Raw genomic sequence first — 23,366 nt, forward strand, 5'->3', positions numbered from 1 at the left:
ATGAGGTCTAATCCACTTTTTTATCACCCCTTTAGCATAATACCACACAGTTTTTTACTGAATAAACAAACATACCATATTGAAAATCACAGTTTACAAAACCCTTCTTTTTTATTTTTTTTAAAGATTTTATTTATTTATTCATAAGAGACCAGAGAGAGAGAGAAAGAGAGAGAGAGAGAGAGAGAGGCAGAGACACAGGCAGAGGGAGAAACAGGCTCCATGCAGGGAGCCAGACACGGGTCTCGATCCCCAGTCTCCAGGATCACACCCTGGGCTGAAGGCGGTGGTCAACTACTGAGCCACCCCAGGCTACCCTACAAAACCCTTTTATAGACATTTTTCATTTGACTTGCTCTTCATAGCAACCAAGGTATACAGAAAGGAGATGAAAGAACTAAGAAGAGACTTAAGAAACTTATTTAGGGTTCAAGAGCTATAAAGAGGTAGAGTCAATATGAAGACCAAGTCCTCCAATTCAAAGCCAGGCACTATTTTTTGCGACCACATCATACTATATATCCTTCCCCTCCACTGATTTATTTTTTTTAATAAATTTATTTTTTATTGGTGTTCAATTTGTCAACATACAGAATAACACCCAGTGCTCATCCCGTCAAGTGCCCACCTCAGTGCCCGCCACCCAGTCACCCCCATCCCCCGCCCACCTCCCCTTCCACCATCCCTAGTTGGTTTCCCAGAGTTACCCTCCATTGATTTAATTCTTCTCTGTCTTTAAGGGTCAAGTTAAAGTCCCATCTCCTCTGTAACAGTTAAAGTCCCATCTCCTCTGTAACTTCCCCATTTGCTGAAATCACATAACCCTGGTGACATACTGCTTTGTACTTTATTCTTTATCTCTTAAAAACATAAACTGGATTATGCCATGCCTTTGCTAAATTTCTACAATGGCTTCTCACTGCATATAGAATAAAAATTAAAATCTTTATTGTGAGCCATAAGACCCAAACTGCCTCTCATCTTTATTATACACTTCTCTTCACTCAGTGAGCTCCAGCCACACTAGCCTCTTTTCTGGTTCTTCAAAAAGTTATGCTTCTTCTTGACTTGATGTCTTAGCAATACTGTTTTCTCTTCCTGGGATGCTTAGATCATCATGTAGTTGCTCTTTCTTGTTATTCAGGGATCTATTTATTTATCAATACTACAGTGAGACTCTCCCTCATCAGAAAGATAAATGAGCATGTATCATATACTTCTCTCTTTCCACCACTGTCTTGATTATCACTATATTCCCAGTGCCTAGAACTATGTCTGGTGTGGAATAAAGAATCAAAAGGTATTTACTGAATTGATGAATAAAAGAACAAAGAACATGTTTATCAACTACTTTTCTAAATGCCGCCCACAAACCACAAATATTACCAGAATGCTTTGTGTAATTGCTATCCAACCAATTAGCTAATAGGCATAGATCCACTGATGAAAGTCTACTTAAAACTAAAAAGATTATAAAAAAAAAAAAAAACTAAAAAGATTTAGAAGACAAAATAACCCTCAGCCAATTAGCTTTTTCATATAAACATTGAGATGAATTCATTATTTTTCCTAACAACCAAACATTTTACATCCATTATCCCACAGAGATTTATTTTTTTTTTTCCCACAGAGATTTAATGAGTAAAACTAGCTTTTCTACTGTAAAACTATCTCCATTTCTTATTAGTAACTAGACAGACTTCTTGATTAAAAAAATACATAGTCACAGAAGAAATACAAATGGACGGTATGGAAATTTAAATGTTTCCTTCTCTCTCATAACCAGAAAGGGCAAAATAAAAGGACGGTAATAAATTTGCATCCATCAGAATGGCAAAAATTGGAATTTTGAGAATATCAATTATTCATGAGAATGCACAGAAATGGTCATTCACATAAATTATAAGAAGGAATATAAAATTGCACAGCCTTTTATTTTTTTATTTTTTAAAGATTTTATTTATTCATGAGAGAAAGAGGCAGATACATATATATATATATATATGCGCGTGTGTATATATATATATATATAAAATACCTGAAACTCGTCAAAAATAAATAAATAAAACATCAACAGAAAAGTTTAAAGATGGAGACAACTGGGTTGCTCAGTGGTTGAGCACCTGCCTTTGGCTCAGGGTGTGATCCTGGGGTCCTGGGACTGAGTCCAACATTGGGCTCCCCACAAGGAGCCTGTTTCCCCCTCTGCCAATGTCTCTGCATTTCTCTGTCTCTGTCATGAAAAAATAAAATCTTTTTTTCTTAAAAAAATAAAAGTTTAAAGATGATCACCAGAAATTATAACCAAAATGTATAATATGAAGAAACCTTGTCATTTTAATAAAAATAAAAAAGTTGTACAAATTTATTCTTATTCCTTAACCTTAAGAATTTTTTTAAAAGTTTTAATTTATTTACTCATGATAGAGAGAGAGAGAGACACACACACAGAGAGAGAGGCAGAGACACAGGCAGAGGGAGAAGCAGGCTCCATGCAGGGAGCCCGATGCGGGACTCGATCCCAGAACTCCAGGATCACGCCCTGGGCCAACGGCAGGCGCTAAACCACTGAGCCACCCAGGGATCCCCAAACCTTAAAGAATTAAATTCAGAAAATCATGCATACTTAAGTAACACATTACAAAAATACTATAAACATTGATGCATGTATTTTTCATTAAAAAATTTTTCATATGTTTCTTCATGTATACTGAGAAAACCAATATAGTTAATCACTACACATACTACAAAACAGGAGATTTTCCTCTTTGCCTAGACCCTAGGACAGTAATGAATAATTATACCAGTTCATGTATAAGGGTCAACCAAAGCATCTAGAATCTTTTTTGATATCAAAAATTAGACTCTTGAGGGAACCAATTTTAATTAAAAAATAAATGTATGCATTCATATAAAAAACAAAATCACAGCCAACATCATTTTGTGGGAAAAAGGCTAAAACGTTTTCCCAATAGGATCAGGATCAAGAAAAGAAAGTCTAATTTTGCCACTTCTAACCAACACCATACTTGAGACTCTAGCCATTGCAATTAAGAAAAAATAAAAGGAAAAAAAATAAAATAAAAGGAATCCAGATTGGGGAGGGGGGTGAGAAGTAAAACTATTTGCAGATGACATAATCTTGTACATAGAAAATCCTAAAAAACAAACTAAAAACTATCAGAACTAATAAGTAAGCATGGTGGCAGGATACACGATCAATGTAGAAAAATTCACTGCAGTTCCATGCACTACCAATGGACAATTAAGTGAAATTACAAAAACAACTCCCGTTACAATAGTCTTAAAATGTATACTCAGGAATAAATCTAACCAAAAAACGTTTACCCTGAAAACTTCAAAATAAAAACCATTGAAAATACTGGGGGAACATAAATAAATGGAAGGACATTCCATCCATATTCATGGATTTGATGACTTAGCATTAAGATAGCAATACTCCCAAATCAATCTCCAGATTCAGTGCAAACCCAAAGAAATCCAAGCTGCCTTTTAGCACAATTTGGCAAACTGATCCTAAAATTCATGTGGAAATACAAAAGACCCTCTGCCTCTCCATAAAAGGGAAGATTAAAGCAATGTAAAAGAGCAAAGTTGGAGAACTTGCACTTCCTGATTTCAAAAACTACTGCAAAATTAAAATAATCAAGACTGTATAGTACTAGCATAGGATGGACATGTAAATCAATGGCCTAAAACTGACAATCCAGAAATAAACCCTCACATTTATGGTCAGTGTATTTTCAAAAAGAATGCCAATACAAAAGTCAATGGAGTAAGAATACATAGTATTTTTAACAAGTGGTGCTGGCACAACTGGATTTCCCTGCAAAAGAATGAAGCTGAATTGCTTTCTCTCACCATACATAAGAATTAACTCAAAATAGATCAAAGACCAAAATGTAAAAGCTAAAACTATAAAACTCTTAGAAGAAAATATAGGAATAAATCTTTGCGATGTTCAATTAGACAAAGCCTTCTTAGATATGATATCCAAGCACAAGCAACAACATAAAAAGTTAACTAGACTTCATCAGAATTAAGAACATCTGTGCATTAATGTCAACAAAGTGACACAATGGGAAAATTTTTTTTGCGAATCACATATTTGTACTATAACTTAATTGCTCCCCTGTTCATTGTACTGTTCTGGTTTGGTTTGGTTTTGTTTAACTAGGTAGGTATCATTCCTCCCATTTTTTTTTTTTTTTTTTTCATTCCTCCCATTTTAGAAGTAGGAAGACCAGAGCTCAAAAAGGAGAAGTAAATTGCTTGGCAGTGCTCTGCTACTAAAGCACCAGAATTAGTACCTAAATCCACATCTATATAATTTCTAGTCTTTGTTTTTTCCCTTATGGTGGATATTTACCCAGTCAACCCAAAGCAGGAGATCTGCCAACTAGATAGTAGTCTTTTGGTTGTTCTGTGAACACTCTAGGAATTCTTTCTTTTTTCTTCTGAGTCCACAGACAATGACTCAAAAGCTAAGTGACTTGTCCAAAGTTTACACTGTTAGAATGACCTAAAGTGGTTACAAACAAGTTACCTAGGGAAGAATCCAGGTTTTTTTGCTCTAAATTAAAACTAACTCTCCTGAATACAAGAGTTCTTCTTTCGGGCAGCCCGAGTGGCTCAGAGGTTTAGCGCTGCCCTCAGCCCAGGGCCTGATCCTGGAGACACAGGATCGAGTCCCACGTCAGGTTCCCTGCATGGAGCCTGCTTATGTCTCTGCCTCTCCTTCTCTCTCTCTCTCTCTCTCTCTCTCTCTCTCTCTCTGTCTTTCATGAATAAATAAATTTTAAAAATCTTAAAAAAAAAAAAAAGAGTTCTTCTTTCTAGAAGAAATGTCACAGGCATATTAGTACCCAAAATATATAAAGAACTCTAGAGATTCAACAAGAAGAAAACTAAATTTTTAGAAAAAGATGGATCTGAATAAACATTTTCCCAAAAAAAGATATGTAAATAGCCAACAAACATTTGAAAAGATGAGCAGTATCATTAGTCACTAGGGAGATGCATATCAAAAGTACAAGGAGTAATCAAGACAGATATAATAAAAACAACAACTGTCAAGGATATGAAGAAACTGAAACCTTCATATACCGCTGGTTGGAATATTAAAGTGATGCAGCCACTCTGGCAAACAGGTTGGCAATTCCTTAAAATGTTAAACATAAATTACCACATGACCCAGAAATTCTACTCCTAGATATTCACCCAAGAGATATAAAAACATTATCTCATGAAAAAAAAAATCTCATGCAAAAACTAAACATAAGTGTTCGTGGAAGCATAATTCATAATAGTCAAAACTGAAAACAACCAAAATATCCATCAACTGAAAATAAAATGTGAATAGTCATACAATGGTATACTATTTTGCCATAAAAAAATACTGATGACACATGCTACAACACAGCTGAACTTAAAAACATTATGCTTAAATGAAATTAGTCAGTCATAAAAAACCATGAATCGTATGATCCCATTTATATGAAATGTCCAAAATAGGCAAATCCATACACATAAAAAGTAGATTGGTAGTTGCCAGAGACGTGTGGAAGTGAGAATGGGGACTGAATACTAAGAGACACTGAGTTTCTTTTTGGGGTGATTAAAATGTTCTAATGGCTGCACAACTCTGAATATACTAAAGGCCACTGACTGTACCAGTTAAAATTAGAGTAAATTGCATGGTAGATATCTTATCAATATCTCAAAAAAGACGTTATTTTAAAAACTATAAACATTAAGTGACAGGAAACTGAAATGTTTTGTGTTTATTTCCTTTATGTTCCTTATGAAACACTCAAGTTAAGAAAATAAAAGACACATGACTGACTTTTTTGTGGATTTTCTCAGGCAAACAAGTTCTAGTCCACTGAGCACATGAACTGAACTGTGTTTGTCTTCATGTTTCACTGAACCATGCCCTGATATGTGTTTTTGAAGACAAAAAAAGGAAAGATGGTGAGAAGAGTAGAGGGTAGCCTTAACACCTAATCTGCTCAAAGGCATATTCTTTTGACTTGTCCAGCTCTAGTTCTTACAAATTTATTCATCAGCCAATATTAGACTCTATTAATAACAGAAGAATTTTTTTTTCCCTAAGTCTGAAGTGCTGGATATTTTCTTATCCAAATGAATTTAACATTTTTTTGGCATCTATTTCCTATCACATGCTGTGGTAGGTGCTTAAGAGACACTAAGATTAAAAAAGAACCTCATGGGACTTACAATCCAGTGGCTGAAGCAAAAACAAAATATTATGTAAATTCTCGTCAAACTACACCAGTGAGAAGTGGAAGAAGTCAAAGTACTAAAGGGGAAAAAAAAGTCCATGTAGAATTCCATACCTAGCAAAAATATCTTTCAAAATGGAGACTTTTTCAAACAAATGAAATAGCAGAGCTGCATTATAAAAAATGCTGAAAGACATTTCTCTCGCTAGAGGAAAATACTACATCAAAACTTGTATCTACACCAAGGAATGAGAAGTGTTTGAAAGGTATAAATTACAGATATAAATTATTTTTCTCATTTTTAAATTTCATGTCCATAAACAACATATATAAGTCCTCTATATAGAGAAATAAGACATATGATAAGAATGGTACGTAAGAGGAGAAGAAAAAACAGGAAGCATACTATTGTTATTACGTTATATATGAAAGTAGGCTGTGATACGCTAAAGATGTATATTTTAAGATCAAAGAAGAAATTTTTGTGACCATGAGTTAGGCTTAGTTTTGGGGCAACACAAAATACATGAATCACAAAAGAAAAAAATTGCTATATTGGACTTCATAGAATTCTGCTCTACAAAATTACTGTTAAGGAAAGGCAACCACAGAACGAGAGAGATCACTTGCAAAATATTTGTATCTGATAAGGAACTTGTGTCTAAAATAGGTACAGAACTGTTACAATTCAATAGAACAACCCAATTCATAAAGAGTATGGACAAAATGTTTTAAGACACTTTAGAAAAGATATGAAGAGCAAATAATCATATGGAAAGACACTTAACATTATTAGTCATTAGGGAATTGCAAATAAAACCACAATGATGTACTACTACACATCCACCAGAACAGCCAAGATCAAAGACTGACGAAACTGAAGGTTTAATGAGGATATGAAGCTATTGGAATGGTCATATGTTGTTGACTAGAATGCAAAATGGTACATCCATTTTGGAAAATACGCTGCTTATAATGTAAAACATTCACTTACAGCACAGCAATCCCACTACTAATTTACTTGTAAGAAATAAAAACAAAAGTGCAGCCCGGGTGGCTCAGCGGTTTAGCACCGCCTTCAGCCCAGGTCGTGGTCCTGGAGACCCGGGATCGAGTCCCATGTCAAGCACCCTGCATGGAGCCTGCTTCTCCCTCTGCCTGTGTCTCTACCTCTCTCTCTCTCTCTCTCTCTGTGTCTCTCATGAATAAATAAATGAAATTAAAAAAAAAAGAAATAAAAACAAAAGAATTACATCAAATTTCACAACAGCTTTGTTCATAATAGCCCCAAACTAGATATAACTCAAATGCTCATCGGCTGGGTGAATGGACAAGCAAATTATCCTAATTCTATGCAATGCATATAAAAATGGAATACTACTCAGCAATAAAAAGGAAGAAACCACTCAAGCATGCAACATCATCAATGAATCTACGTGAATTCACCAAGATTACATACCATATAAGTAGCAGTTACCAAGGACCACAGGTAGGAGACAAACTACAAAGGAGTCACAGGAAACTTTTTGGGGTAATGGAAATGTTGTTTATCATGATTGTGGTGGTGGTGGTTACACAAGTATATCTAATCGTCAAAAGCCATTTAAATGTATACTTAAAATTGGTAAATTACACTGTATGTAAATTATGCCTTAATAAAACTGACTTTTTAATGAATGAATGAAATATGTCCAATATACTGGTGGGGGAGGGGTGGTAACAACTCAAATTAATGCAAGCCTGAATGTGAGAAATCACTTCTGGATGAGATTAATGAAGATGACACCTCAACTATGGCTGGAAGAATGGCCAAGTAGGATTAGCCAATTGAGAAAAGGGCATAAACTAAAGTGAAGGGCACCTGTAATTCCATGTTTTTAAAATAGTAACAAGTCCAGTTCGCACTATGATCGACATATATACTGAGAAATAAGGGTAGTTTGGGCTGTCTGGAGTAAAGAATCATAAGTGCCCAGCTCAGGAATTTGATGCTATGTTTTATAGGGATCCCTGGGTTGCTCAGTGGTTTGGTGCCCGCCTTTGGCCCAGGGCGTGATCGAGTCCCGCCTCAGGCTCCCAGCATGGAGCCTGCTTCTCCCTCCTCCTGTGTCTCTGCCCCCCCCCCATGTCTATCATAAATAAATAAATCTTTAAAAAAGTATGTTTTATAGAAAAATGATAGGATCAAAGTGGTATTTTAAGATTAGTTTGAATGCAGAAAACAGAAGAGGCCTGAAAAAAAACCCAACGCAATCGACCCAACAATAAAAATGTAAACGAATGTAAAAATTCCTAAATGGAACAGATAAAGACCATGTCAAAAGTACCAACAAACAAGCAATTCCCAGAACTGGGGAAGAAGAGGTAAGTATTACTAATGTTTTGGCACTGGGTGCCTGGGAGAAACTACTGTCATTCAAAACACACAAACAGGGATCCCTGGGTGGCTCAGCGGTTTGGCGCCTGCCTTCTGCCCGCGGCGTGATCCTGGGGGTCCCGGGATGGAGTGCCACATCAGGCCCCCTGCATGGACCTGCTTCTCCCTCTGCCTGTGTCTGCCTCTGTGTGTGTGTGTGTGTGTCTCATGAATAAATAAATTTTTAAAAATCTAAACACACACACACACAGACATAGGCATAATTCTAACAGTTCTTAATACAAAACACGGGGCGGGGCGCCTGGTTGGCTCAGTCAGTTAAGCATCTGCCTTTGGCTCAGGTCATTATCTCAGGGTCTGTGATTGAACCCCATGTAGGGCTCTTTGCTCAGGAGTCTGCTTCTCCCTCTCCCTTTTTCAAATAAATAAAAAGCTTAAAAAACCAAAACATTACATAAACAATGTTAAAAAACAAAAGACAAACTCATGAAAAATACTTGTTATGCCACAAAATAGCTAATACCTCTAATACAGTTATGCCACAAAATAGCTAATACCTCTAATACAGTGTGTTAAAAATAACAAACAGAAACGAATCAAGAAATTAAAACATTCAGTAAACAGATTAAAATAAATTCAGTCTTATTAAAGAAATACAACGAAAAAAATTGCATATTTGACAACTCCCAAGTGACGATGGGGCTGAGGAAATGAACACTGGCACACCTTTGGGAAACAAAAATTGGTAAAAGCCTTCTGAAGGATAATATGACACTCTACCAGAATTATAATGTGTATGTCATTTTTGACCCAACAATTTTACCTCCAAGGAGGTAATGGGACAAATGTGCACACAAACTATCTGCAATAGATATATATACATATCAAAAATTTTAGAAATAAAAAACTAAGAATCTAGCAAAATGGACTTGCCAAACAAGTTATAATACATTCATACACCAAAATACCAGAAGTGAACAAAAAAGAACATACTATAGAATGTGTCATACGAAGTAGCATTGTAATATATTCCCATAATTCCTAAGATTTACATAAAATCTTTTGTCCCAGGGTGCCTGAGGGGCTCAGTTGGTTAAGGGTCCACCTTTGGCTCAGGTCATGCTCCCAAGGGACCTGGGATCAAGCCCCACATAAGCAGGGAGCCTGCTTCTCTCTCTCCCTCTCCCACTCCCCATACCTATGTTCTCTCTCGCTCGCTCTCTAATAAATAAAATCTTAAAATAAAAAAAAAAAAAGCTTAAAAAAAAGCTTTTGTCCCTATGCATATATGAAGAGAGAAATCTAGAAGAATGGTATTCAAAACATCAAAGATGATCATCTCAAGTGTTTGAATTCAGGAGGACTCTCACACTCCATAATTGAAAACTTCTCACCATGAGCCTCTAGTATCTTTGTAAACAGGTGAAAAATAATGAAGAGCAATTATTAGAAAAAGAAATGACTCCAAGAAAGGAGAAATAATTTAATGTTAAATTAAGTTTGGAGAGTCAAGTATCTCAGTGAAAGTGCCCCCTATGCAAGTGAAAATGCAGAAACAGAAAAATGGGGAGGCATGCAGCCCATTAACTAGTTTCAGTTTTCAGTTTCTCTCACTACCCTTTTCGTTTCCATCTTATAAATTCCAGTTTTTAGACAAGCAAAGGGGGAAAAAAAAAGAGAGTGAGAGAGAGAGAGAGACGGGATTGGGGGGGCAAGCCAAGAAACAGACTCTTTACTATGGAGAACAAACATGGTTACCAGAGGAGATGGGGGGGGGGGGGTTAAATAGGTGATGAGGAATAAGGAGTGCACTTGTTATGAAGAGTACCCCGTGTTGTAGGGAAGTGTTGACTCACTCTATTGTACACCTGAAACTAATATTACACTGCATGTTAACTGGAATTTAAATAAAAAATAAATAATTTCCAGTTTTTAACCTAGATTTTATCCTTTATTCTACATTCATTTTGTTTTCCAAATATATTAAGAAAACTAAATTATCTCCTAATTTAGATGTGTGGAAATTCAAGGAACAAAAATCACTGCAAACAAGTAATACTTCTGATTCTAGCTTGATCTTTTTGCTTCTAACATCCACTTTAAAGATTATAAAGATCTACCTATGAAACAAAGCCAACCAAAACCAAAAATAACAATAAAAATTTAATAAAAATAAATAAAAAATAAAAAAATAAAAAACAATAAAAATAAAAATTATTCATAGAAAAAGTACAGAATAAGAGATTTAAATGATCTAAAATATGAGTATCAAGCAATATTAATTTTCAACAGATTTTTTAGAAAGCTACAATTTTTCAAAGTTAGGAAATAAAGCTTAGCATACAGAAAATTGTTCAGAAAATTTTCACCAAGAAAAACAGATCATTTATCTTGATTAGTACAACAGAGTGCAAATCTAAATATTAGGTCTGAATTTATTCACGCAAAAAGTGACACCCAAAATCCTCAACTCATTCCAGTAAAAGCAGCAGCTAGAAAAAGGTTCTTAAATTCTCTCCTTAAAAAAGAATTATCTCACCATCCTAGAGTATATGTGAACCAAAATACGAAATAAGTTTAGAGATACAACTGTAATCTGTGCAAAAACTGGTATGCATTAATCTGTGGAGAAATATGCTATTTAAATTATTTCGACTACTGGGGCGCCTGGGTGGCTCAGCCCATTAAGCATCTGCCTTTGGCTCAGGTCACCATCCTGGGATCAAGCCTCACATCAGGCTCCCTCTCAGCAGGGAGTCTGCTTCAACCTCCCCCTCTGCCACTCCCCCTGCTTGTGCACTCTCTCAAATAAAGAAATAAAATCCTTAAAAAAAAAAATAATTTGACTATTAATAAATGTTTCATAATTTGTCCTCCAGGATCTTACAATGTAGTAGAGAAAACACAAACATAGCCAGCCAAATAATCAGAATATTAAATAAAAAATTTTAAAGTTGTATATCAAAGACAAAGCAAAGAGCCATAGGAATATAAGAATTAACTTTTTCTACATGAATGGGGCAAGATCTCTCAAGATGGCTGAATTGGAGCTGGGTTTTGAATGCAAAGCCGGAAGCAGAGAAGAGGAAAATAAAAGGGCATTTCAAAGTAAAAGAACAGGAAGAGTAAAAATATAGAGAAATAAAAGTGCCTCTGAAAATAGAATTGATAGAATGGGGCCAGATCATAAAAGGCATTACCTGACCATGCACTGAAAAGTCTGGACTTCCATTCTATACAACGGAAGTGACAAAATCTGACCAACACTTTAAGAAAACTCTCCTGATAAAAAATAAGTTGGGAAGAAAGGAATGGAAGAACAAGGGAAGAAGAGAATGGCAACAAGAAGTCTGATTAAAAACAAAGACCTGAACTGAAGTGCTGAAAACGCAAACGGGATAAATACCAGTGAGACTTATGACTTCACCTGGAGCACCTGGGTGGCTCAGCAGTTGAGCATCTGCCCTCAGCTCAGGTCGCAATCCCAGGGTCCTGGGATCGAATCCCATATCAGGCTCCCTGAAGGGAGCCTGCTTCTCCCTCTGCCTGTCTCTGCCTCTCTGTGTCTCTCATGAATAAATAAAATATTAAAAAAAAAAAAAGACTTCACCTAAATCTACATTCCTTTTGAGTGTTTTCTACATTTATTCTAGTATCCTATATATCTGACACTTTTTTTTTGTCTCTAACACTTTTTAAAAGCATTTTAAGCATTACACTCACCTATGGATACTCATGCTTTATTTCTCTTAAGTACAAATCAAATCAGTAGCGTTTTATGAATTAATAGGAGCTTTATTATTCTGAAATGTCTTCATTTTATACATTTCTGAACACAGGTTCTAGGACAATACACTAAATAAATCATGACAGAAGTAACCTATATCATATACAAGTGAATACTAATAACATTTCACTTATTTACACCTACTGGTCCAACTGTCTTTAGACCCCCCAGGATCTCCATACGATTCCATAATATAGGCTTCTGCTGCTTGTCAGTGGAACAGAATTTCCACAAGTTCAGAGACAAAACCAATTAATGGGATATGTAATAATTTACTGTACTGGTTGTAACTGATCTGACTTGAGTAACTTCAGATGAAGATACTGCACTGCAAAAAAACTGTCAATAACTAAGTGTAAATAAAGTCTTCAAGGAATGTTTTTAGGCTCATATTCATAAAAGCTACAAGTTAATAAAGACAAAATGAGCCAAAAGAATCTTTAGAAGGACTAGTTTTTTACAACCCTCAAAATGCTGCAAAGATGGCCAGGAAAGGGGAACCTAGGTGGATCAGTTGGTTGAGTGTCCTCAGGTCACGATCCTGGGATCCTGAGATCAAGTCCCACATCAGGCTCCCTACAGGGAGCCTACCTACTTCTCCCTCTGCTGATGTCTCTGCCCTCCTCCCTCTCTCATGAATAAATAAAATCTTTAAAAAAAAAAAAAAAAAAAAGCCAGAAAAAAAAAAATCAGTATATAAATACCCAAATAGGAGATGAATTTTAGCAAAACAGATCACTCCATGAGGGTGTTAGCTCCCTTGAATGCCAGCCAGGACAGTATCAATACCTAATACGAACAGCATGTTACTTCAGTCAGCCCAAGGTTTGAATCCAAGCTGACCTTGGAACAAATCACTTAACTTTTTAGAGCTTCAGTTTCCCAATCTTTTCCCAACAGAAACGTAGGGGGTGAATGTATGCTAAGTATTTACCAACGCATGGCGCATAGTAAAACCCATATGTCAGTACCATTGCCTCCCTTGAGAAACAGCTCTCTCTTCAGTATACTCTCACATTACAGGGTCAGTAAGCAAAATTCTGTGACTTCCCACACCTGAGTAGACAAATAGTAAAAAAAATAAATAAATAAATAAGGTAAGCTGGTTATACAAGAAGAAATGTACAGCTAAGGAAGGACTGATGAAAAGAAAAGCATCAACAGAGGACTGAAGATTCAGATGAAGGCCTAGAGGACACTGTGAATTAAAAGCCAACAGAATGGGGATCCCTGGGTAGCGCAGCGGTTTGGCGCCTGCCTTTGGCCCAGGGCGCGATCCCGGAGACCCGGGATCGAATCCCACATCGGGCTCCCGGTGCATGGAGCCTGCTTCTCCCTCTGCCTGTGTCTCTGCCCCTCTCTCTCTCTCTCTCTCTCTCTCTCTCTCTGTGACTATCATAAATAAATAAAAATTTAAAAAAATATTAAAAAAAAAAAAAGCCAACAGAATGGAGAGGATTTATTCTAGGAACTAACACCAAGAAAAATCTTCATACCATGGCTTGAATACTACTTTCAATGTGCATGTATTCCCTTAAAATATCTACACTGACAATTCATTAATACATAAGGTCCATCTGGCCTGGTAAAAGATCTTACTACTATTTCTTATAGCCTAACACATGGTCTCTATTAAATACTTATGTAATCCACAATATTTCATATACTCAGTAAACTCCATCATCATCATCCCTGCATTTACCCATTCAACAATTACTAAGCGACGACTTGTGCCAGACACTACGCTGAACACTAAGAATACAACGGTAGGTAAAACAGGATAGCTGCCTTCACAGAGCTCACAATCTAGCAGTCTATTCATTAAGTAACACAAGCCACTTAAGACATTACTAAATTCAAAAAATAAATAAAACTTTGTGTTAAACTGGACAAGTGAGTTCAATTAATTATTCCTAAACAGTAATAACACATTTGTTATATATTCAAAAATCTTAAAAGTTTCCAACCATTTCAGCTGTAAATTCTGGACCCAGTATTTTAAGCAGGACAGTTAACAAACCAGATATAATGTGAAAAATCTCAAAGCCACACCTCATTACAAATGAGGTTTTTTGTTTTTGTTTTTGTTTTTTTTGGCCCAGAGAAGAAAAGACTCAGAAGACGTGGCAAGTGTCTTTACATTTTAAAGAGGTAGCATACCAGTTTGCTCTGTATCATTCCAAAGGGTTAAACTTGAAGCAATGGGTAGAAAGTTACACGGAAGGTAGATTTCTGTTTCAATGTGAAGAGTTCTAATAATTCAAGCTATTCAATAATAATTCAGCCACATTACATTTCCATAATAATCTATAGTATTTCTATACTTTACAAAACATAAATTTTCGCTTAATCCTTGAAATAATGCAAAAAAAAACAAGTATATCCCTGTTACGGTTTAGGAAACTGAGTCTCCAAGGGAGGGTCTTGCTAAGATACCAGGCAAAGCTGGTCTAGAACTCAAGTTCCAAATTTAACGGAACAGGCTGTCTCAAAGTAATGTCTTCCCATGTCTAGACGTATTCTGGCACAGACCAAACAGACAGCTGTCAGGAATGCTGGCCAAGATATCTAAAGCCTCTTCCAAATCCAATACTTTAAAAATGCTGGTGGTCACTGTAAATTCCATGAAAAGATTCAGCAATGAATGATCCTCTAGAACGCAAGCTTCATGAGGGCAAGGTCCCCATCTTCCTTCACCAATCTATTCCAGTCCCTAGAACAGTAACTGGCACTGATCTGCTGAATAAATATTTGCAAAATACGAATAACACTAATCATGCATACCACTACTACACGATGTATTTAAAATACACAGCACTATTAAGGCCAGGACCTTGTAAAGTATCCATAAACCAAAAACCCAGATAAACACAAACTCTATTCTTAAAATTGCATCATACCCTTAAAATTGTTATCTCAAGTCCTGAAATGTAACCTAATAATTTTCAAAAAACAGTGTTGATCACAGAAAACATAAAAACAAAAACAACCCCAAAACAACAAAAATGCAAACCTTCTGGCACACCTAAAACGTTTTTTAACTAAAAGTAAAATGCAAGGTCTTACAGGACACGAAGGCTAAGTTTGGTGAAATGAGTTTTCAGTTGACAGTCTTTGCTTAAGACATCAACTAGAATTTTAAGTGTGCTTGAACACTGTAAGGATGAAGTGATTTATACAGCTGTTTTCATTTAAGGACAAACACACCCAGATCTCCACTGGAATCACATCTTGACAAATATTTACTAGGCTGACACTTCAAAGAAATGTGCTAATTTTACAGGTATATGTATCAAGATTCAACATAACTTCTACTGAGAGGTATTCGCATCCGCTTGGCATTGCTGAAAACTAAGGCCAGTAAGAAAAACACGACCAACGAAAATGACATTTTGTAGTACCCTAAAACTAGAAGGCCTGGAGTTTCCAGACAGCTGAAGGGATAGAAGAACCTGCAAAATATTCCAAAAGTTATTCTTAATTCACTTTGCTTAACAGGTACCCGCGTATCAATGCTCACACTTTTCCTAGAGAATAGAAATGTATAACAAACAAGGTGTGACAACCACATCAAAGATTTACTCCAATTTCACTGGATTAAATTACAGCTTTTAAAGATTTCTGAACAAAGATCGTGATATTTAAAGGTACAGCTAACTTTTAAAATAAAAGTAAATAGTAATTTAATACGATAGTAAACAGCGTAATACTGTAAGGATGTGCTAGACCCTTCACTTGGGTGCACCAATCAATTACACGTTATTAGCAACTGGGTGTCATCATACATAGAAACCACAGTCTCGTCATTTTTTTTCTCTTTACCACTTAAACGACCATCCCACCCAAGAATACCACAAAATGGGCATCCTCCTTATCTCGAGAATTTAGAATCCTTTAAGTTCCCACGTAAGTTCCACATCCTCGTGGAAGAGTAAACTTTACGGAAAAGCTGCCTTTTCCGTCGCTGTATTATTAATCACCTGCAGCATGTGCAATCCACTTCTAACTCTGACATCAGCGAGCGACTCTGAGTGTCCCTTACAGGACGTAGGTAGGTCCTAGCTAGGAAGTTCGCTCCTAACCCTCCAAAGATGCAACCTCTTCAGAAAGCTTTCAAGATTCTGGCAAATTCAACCACCTCTCGGTCTACCCGAAGAAACTGCTGGGAGAGCAAAGGGCGGCTGAAGAGACACCTGCTAGTGTGTTCACCAGCAAGTCTAACCCCCCTGAGCTCTCCCCCGGCGGTCGTGCGAGAACAAGTCTGCCGGACCTGTTGCTCTGCCCCCCGCCCCACGACACGGTGTCACGGGCGCGCGAAGCCGGGGGTCCGGCCGGGTCTCCTCGCGCCGGCTGCGGGCTCGGGCGGCCCCGCAGGGCCCGGTCACCGCTCCCCCTGCCCCCGCCGCCGCCGCCGCCGCCGCCGCCGCCGCCGGGGGGTGGGGGGGAGGGGAGGGGAGGGGGGCTCGGGCCGGCGCGGCCGCAGGCGGGCCCACCCGGGGGCCGACTCACCTGATCACCGGGCTGTAGGGGCTCCGGGAGCGGCGCCAGCTGCTGCTGCTGTAGGGGCTGGGGGACACGTCGCCGCCCCGCTCGTAGGAGCTGTGGCGGCTGTAGCTGGGGGAGCGGCGGCGGCTGTAGGGGCTCGGGGAGCGCGCCAGCCGCCGGGAGTACGGGCTGCTGCCACCTCCTGCCGGGCTGGGGGACTTGCGGCTCCTCAGGCTCTGCGACGCCCTGTGGGACACCGGGCTGTCGTCCCGACCTCCCAGCGGGCTCAGGGACCGCTGCCGCCGCCTGTAGGCCTTGGGCTCGCTCTTGTCCTCCCGGTAGGCCTTGGGCGGCTCCTTGTAGGCCGACGGCGGCTCCTTGGACGACTTAGTCCGGCTCCGGTGCGCCTTCGGGTCTCGGTCCTTGCGGCTGCTGCTGCTGCTCGACGTGGCCGAGGCGCTTTTCCGGCGGCCGCCGCTGCTGCTGCTGCTGCCGCTCTTGGCGGCCTCGGCCCGCTCCTCGCCGCTGTGGCTGTGGCGGCTGCGGGACTTGGAGGCCTCGCCGGCGCCGCGCTGCCCGTCCCGCCGCCGGTGCTCGCGGTGGCGCTCCTTGCTGCGGCCGCTGCTGCTGCGGCGGTCCCGGCGGGGCCTGCGCTCCGAGCCCTCCCCGCGCCGCTGGGTGCCGGAGGAGGAGGCCGGACTCCCGCCGCTGCCCCCCGTTCCCCCGGCAGCCGTCGCCGCCGTTGCCGCGCTGGCCCCCCCCAGCAGCAGCCCCTGCTCGGACTGGGAGCTCACATCCTCGTACTCCACCAGCGGGGTCACACCCCCGCCGCTACTAGCACCGCCACCGCCGTCCTGCTGCGGCTGGGGCAGCGAGAAGACCCGACGCTTCTCCGCCTCCTGCCCGGCGCGGGGCCCGCGGCGCCGCTTCTGCCGCCCTCCTGCGCGCCTCTTGCCTCTCGCCAGCCGCTTGACCTCCAGAGGGGGGCCCGGGCTGAAGCAAGAGGAGGAGGCCGCGGCGGCGGCGGCTGCGGCGGCGGCCGTGCCGGGAGCAGCCAGGAAGAGCAGAGGCGGCGGGGGCGGCGGCGGTTGCAGGAGCTGCGGCTGCAGGAGCGGCAACAGCAGCGGCGGCTGCTGAGGGGACAGGAATCGCCTCCGCTTGCGGCGTTCCTCCAACTTCTTCTCCGCCCAGCTCAGGCCCCCGCCTCCCCCCAGCGCCGTGTCCGAGCTGCTCGGCATCGCCTAGGGCCCGCCGCAGAGCGCGGCGCGGGTGCGGCCTCCTCCCGGGTCAGATCCTGGCCATCGCCGCCGCCGGAAACGGGAACTGCGGCGGAGGGACACCGAGCACCAGGGCCGGCCGCGAGCCGCGCCACGATAATCCGGGTCAGGACTCGGGTCCTCGGGGTCCGGGTCGCGGTCGGGAGTGCGGCGGCCTCGGGCCCGAGGGGAGCGGGAGCCCCGGCGGCCCAGCTCGCGGTCCTGCTCGCCGTCCCGGCCTCCGCCGCACACACCCCAGAGGCGCCGGGCGCTGACCTGCGGGGGAGTCCGGAGTCCTCCAAGTGCCCCCGGGGGCGGGGGAGCGGCGTCGGCCGCGCTCTCGGCTCGGGCAGCGCAACGCGGAAGTACCACCTTCGTCCCCGCTTCACTCCATCGCGCCCTGACGTGGGGCGCGAGTTCAGGGGAGGGGAGTGGGCGAGACAACAACACGCCTCCGCCGCCGCCTCCTCCGCGTCGACGTCGTCCTCCTGTGGTGGCGGCGACACCCGGCGGGCGCCTCGGAAGTGGCCTGGGCCTGACAACAACTCCCGGCCTCGGGCCTCGCGCACTCGGCCGCCCGCGGGGACGGGCGGCGGGGCGGGGCGGGGCGAGGCGGGGGCGACCGGGCTGCGGCTCCGGCTGGGGCACGAGTGTGCGGGGCTGGGCGGGGGGCTGTTTCCGGGGAGGTGCGGGCGGGGGGCGGTTTCTGCGCCTGGGGCGGCGGGCACGGGCCCTGACTTTCTTCTTCCTTCGCCGCCGCCGCCGCCGCCGCTGCCAGCAGAGGTGGCGGAGCTCCCCTTTCCTCCGCTCCCCCCCCTCCACGAGGAGGCTCCTGGTGTGCGCGGCCGGCCCGGCTCGCTCCTCCCCTTCCCTCTCCGAGCCTCGTCAGGAGGAGGGAGGGCGACGGCACTCGCTGGTTGGGCCCTAACCTCCACAACCCCTCCTTCTCGCCTCGCTCTCTCGGCCTTTCCCCTCGGCCCCGACGCACGGCCGGGGGCGCGCACGCACGTCACGCTCCGCGACCGCCGAAGGTGAGTGGCGCCGGGGCTCAGGAGGCGGGAACAAGGTTGCCGCGCGCCAGCGTGCTCGCTCCCGCCGGCGACGGGCGTGCGGGCCGGAAGTGGCGTGACGTAAGGCGGCTCCACTTCCGGTGAGGGTGGGACTAAGCGTGGAGAAGGGTTAAAGAAAGGAGAGGCGGCGTGCGCCGCCCACTGCTGTCGCCGGAGCGTCTCGCCCCGATGGCACGCCGGTCGTGCCTGTTGCGTCCGACGCGCAGTTGCGCCGCCCGCCAGTTGGAAGGTCACGGCCACAGCAGGGATCTGGGGGACCGTTAATAGCACCGTTCGGGGCCTTCTGGGCCGAGGGGTCGGCGCGTCGGGCCCCCCTCAGCCGGGCCCCGGGCGTGGGAGAGCTGCGAGCGCACAGACGGCCCCCTGCCCTGGAAGGCCGAGGCGGCGTTGGCTGACCTGTCTCTCCTACACCCGAGTTCGAGGCCCTGCCTTAACCTAAAAACACGCTTGGGAATCCACAGTCTCCAGCTTTCCTTAACTCTGAAATTTACTTCAAAAAAAAAAAAAAAAAGTCTTTAATCCGAGGAATAAATGAAACGTCAAAGGGGGCCGTTGGAAATCGCAGAATTCTTACTGGCAGCTTGAAGCTTCTTGCCTGACTGGGCTCCTAGGAAACTTGGATTAATTCATTATTGGTTTTTTGGCTTTTGATATATTGCTTTAAAAAAAAAAAAAAAGATTTTTAATCTCTTCACCCAATGCGGGGCTCAAACTGAACTACCCTCCCCTCTCCCCCCCCCAGGTGGAGAGTCTAAGCCTTTGCCATCTGAGCCAGCCAGGTGGCTTTTAATGTGCTTAGAAAAGCTAAGCAATCCTTTCAGTGACCACATAGAGCAAGCCTTCTGCAAGTTTATTTTTTCAGATCATCAGTTTGGTTCTTGGTTCCTAAACACTTAGTTTCCCATCCATCATTCGTGTCCCAGTGTAAATATTTTTCATTGGCTTGACATTCCCGCCCCCCCCCCCCCCCCCGCCGTGTATTTCAGACTGGACTAATCTAAGCTAAAAAATCAGACTTCGGTGAAAGAATGACTACAAAGGGTGTGTGTTTGCTGAAGGGTAAAGGAGGAGGCAAAGCATTGCCCAGGAAGGTAGACCTGGGTGGGCCACACAGTGGGGCCTGCTGTGCAGCCAGCAGCGGGCAGTGGTCAGGGCATTGGGAACCTGAATGGAAAAGTAAGGGGCAGGGTGCCTACAACGGATTTCTCCCTGGTACTACTGAGTGAAGGGCTTTTTCTTTTCTTTTTTAAAAGATTTTATTTATTCATCAGAGACACAGAGACACAGGCAGAGGGAGAAGCAGGCTCCATGCAGGGAGCCCGACACGGGACTCGATCCCGGGACTCCAAAATCATGCCCTGAGCCGAAGGCAGACGCTCAACCACTGAGCCACTCACATGTCCCTGAGTGAAAGTGGCTTTTTCCAAAAAATAGGATTATCCTCTACTATCAAGGTACCTTGAAAAGCCTGGATTAACAGGAGAGCAAAATAAGAGGTTTATTTAGAAATTTCTCAAATCTACCACCAATATCATTTGAGAATGTCCTGTTCTGTATTTGTAAAAAAAAAAAAAAAAAAAAAAAAAAAACTCCAAAATACAAAACAAGACCCATAATAAATGGGCAGCTTTCAGGCCAGGTTGGAAAAAGAAAAGATGTCCTAGAATATTTTTAGTAGAGTTTTGCTGCCCACAGCTTTCTGCAAAGATTCTACCTTGGGAGAATGGAAAGAAGAGGAAGAAATAAAGCATTGTGAGCTCCTCAAAGATACCTGCCTGCATACATTGAAATACTAGAGTTCAAACCAAAAAAAAAAAAAAAAAAAATGAGAAAGATCTTTGAATTAGAAACTGTTTTTAGAAGCTTGTCTACTTGTCATAATATAAAGAGATTTGAAATTGACACTTGGGACTATATTTTAGTATCTTGCTCACTGTGTGTTATAATTTATTGCCTCCTGATTTTAAAAGAAAAAAAAGCAAATGGTAAGTTTTTTGTTTTCTTATCTAACAGTCATACCATATCAGCTGTTCTTCAGGTGTGGTTTGAGACTAAAACCTATTCAGTGACTCATGTAGTGAAAACAGTCTTCATAATAAGACATGATTTGGGGACACCTGGGTGGCTCACTCAGTTAAATATCTCCCTTTGGCTCAGGTTGTGATCCGAGGGTCCTGGGATTGAGCCCTGCATCTGGCTCCTTGCTCAGCGGGGAGCCTGCGTCTCCATCTACCTCTACCTGTCCCCTTCTGCTCATTCTCTATCTCTGGCTTTCTCTCTCAACTAAATAAATAAAAATCTTAAAAAAAAAAAAAAAAGACATGATTGGTCTTTATCACTCTTCTTGTTTGAAGAAGAGTGTACATGAATGTACAGTAGAGTTTTCCAGAGACCACATGACATCATCATTCTGATGGCTAATGGAATGTATGCTTGTGTGTTCATATATTTTCTAGAATGTTCTAAGGTATTGGGTTTCTGAAATGTGTAAACATTTGAAATATCTGCATAACTCAATGAACTAATCTTCTCCAAATGACTAATGAATGATATTCCAAAATCATGACTAAAACATTCATTAAAAATGTACGACTGACCAATGGGCTTTGATATAACAGTACAAAAAGTTCATTGATATGATTTCAGATTCCGCTTTAAACTAACCTTCACAAAATTACTATGGAGGAGCACCTGGGTGGCTCAGTGGTTGAACATCTGCCTTTGGCTCAGGGCATGATTTAGGGGTCCTGGGATGGAGTCTCACATTGGGTTCCCCACAGGGCACCTGCTTCTCCCTCTGCCTATGTCTCTGCCTCTCTCTCTGTGTCTCTCATGAATAAATAAATAAAATCTTTAAAATAATAATTTTAAAACTACTATGGAGTTTTGGTGTAGTATCAAAGAATTACCACAGATATCCAGAAAGGCTATTAAAATATTTCCTCTCTTTGCCAAGGACCTATCTTATTCATATATTTTGACCAAAATAACATACTGCAATAAGTTGCATAAAAGGGCAGAAATGAGACTTAGTTTCAGTTCTAGCAAACCAATAAAGAGATTTGAAGACACACTAATCCTCTCCTTTTTGTTGTATTTGTAAAGATAATTAAATATTCGTTGTATTAATATATGATAGGGTTATTGTTATTTCAAATGAATACTTTTTTATTGTCTCCACTTTTACTTATAATATCAATAGATATAAGTAACATAAACAGAAACTCTGTGGTCCTCAAAATTTTTTAAGAGTATAGAAGGATCTTAGGACCAAAACCCTGGAGTACACAAAATCATTAAAATTCTGTTTCTCTGCTTCATTCATGCTTCTAATGATTTCTGCAGTATCTTTCAACCCTGTTCCTCTTCTGGAGAGGTTGATGGTTTGAGTTTCAATTAGGTTTTTCTCCACCTTGAAAAAAATTAAGCTCTTCTTATGTCAATCCACTACTCTTGATCATAAGGAAGATTATCAGCATATTATTGTTAGAAGGAAAAGCTGAAACAATGGAACAAAGTAGTGGCTACATTTACCTGAGCACTTGCTATGTATCAGGCCCTGTGCTAAGTGCTTTATTTTTTCATTTAATCCTCTCATCAGTATCTGTACCATAGTTCTGGGCTTATGCCACTTGTTCAAGCATGATTATTAATATTATCCCCTTTCCAGCACATTAAAGTTTTCCAGTTTGGACATAAATTATCTTATTCTACTTGTAAAAATTATTATCCACAGTTTACAAATGAGGAAACCAAGGCATCGATAGATTGAATGTCTTGCTCAAAGTACATAACTAGTAAATATAAGGGATCTGGGATCCTAACCCAAGTCTGTCTAGCTTTGTAGTCCAGTCTTTTAAGAATTACAAGATGTTGGGGATCCCTGGGTGGCTCAGGGATTTAGTGCCTGCCTTTGGCCCAGGGCGCAATCGTGGAGTCCCGGGAACGAGTCCTGCGTCGGGCTTCCTGCATGGAGCCTGCTTATCCCTCTGCTATGTCTGCCAATCTCTCTCTCACACACTCTCTCTCTATATCATAAATAAATTTTTTTTAAATCTTTTTAAAAAAAGAAGAATTACAAGATGTTTCTGGGGCACCTGAGTTGCTCTGTTGGTTAAGTGTCTG

At 41.8% G+C, this 23,366-nt stretch overlaps 1 protein-coding gene across 4 annotated transcripts in view; it reads right to left on the bottom strand.

Annotated features, from left to right (window-relative positions):
- CDK13 (cyclin dependent kinase 13) overlaps positions 1 to 18,374 on the bottom strand; it is a 118,884-nt gene extending 100,510 nt beyond the window's left edge. The window contains exon 1 of one of the 4 annotated variants that reach the window (XM_049096421.1): positions 16,940 to 18,374. In XM_049096421.1, coding sequence (XP_048952378.1) covers positions 16,940 to 18,153 — 1,214 coding nt within the window. In that variant the 5' untranslated portion in view covers positions 18,154 to 18,374. The remainder of the gene's footprint in view (positions 1 to 16,939) is intronic. The other 3 variants (XM_049096422.1, XM_025449587.3, XM_049096423.1) reach the window with 3 other exon arrangements.
- Positions 18,375 to 23,366: the final 4,992 nt, after the last annotated feature.

The sequence above is a fragment of the Canis lupus genome, chromosome 18, assembly GCF_003254725.2.
Source record: "Canis lupus dingo isolate Sandy chromosome 18, ASM325472v2, whole genome shotgun sequence".
NCBI classification, from domain to species: domain Eukaryota; kingdom Metazoa; phylum Chordata; class Mammalia; order Carnivora; family Canidae; genus Canis; species Canis lupus.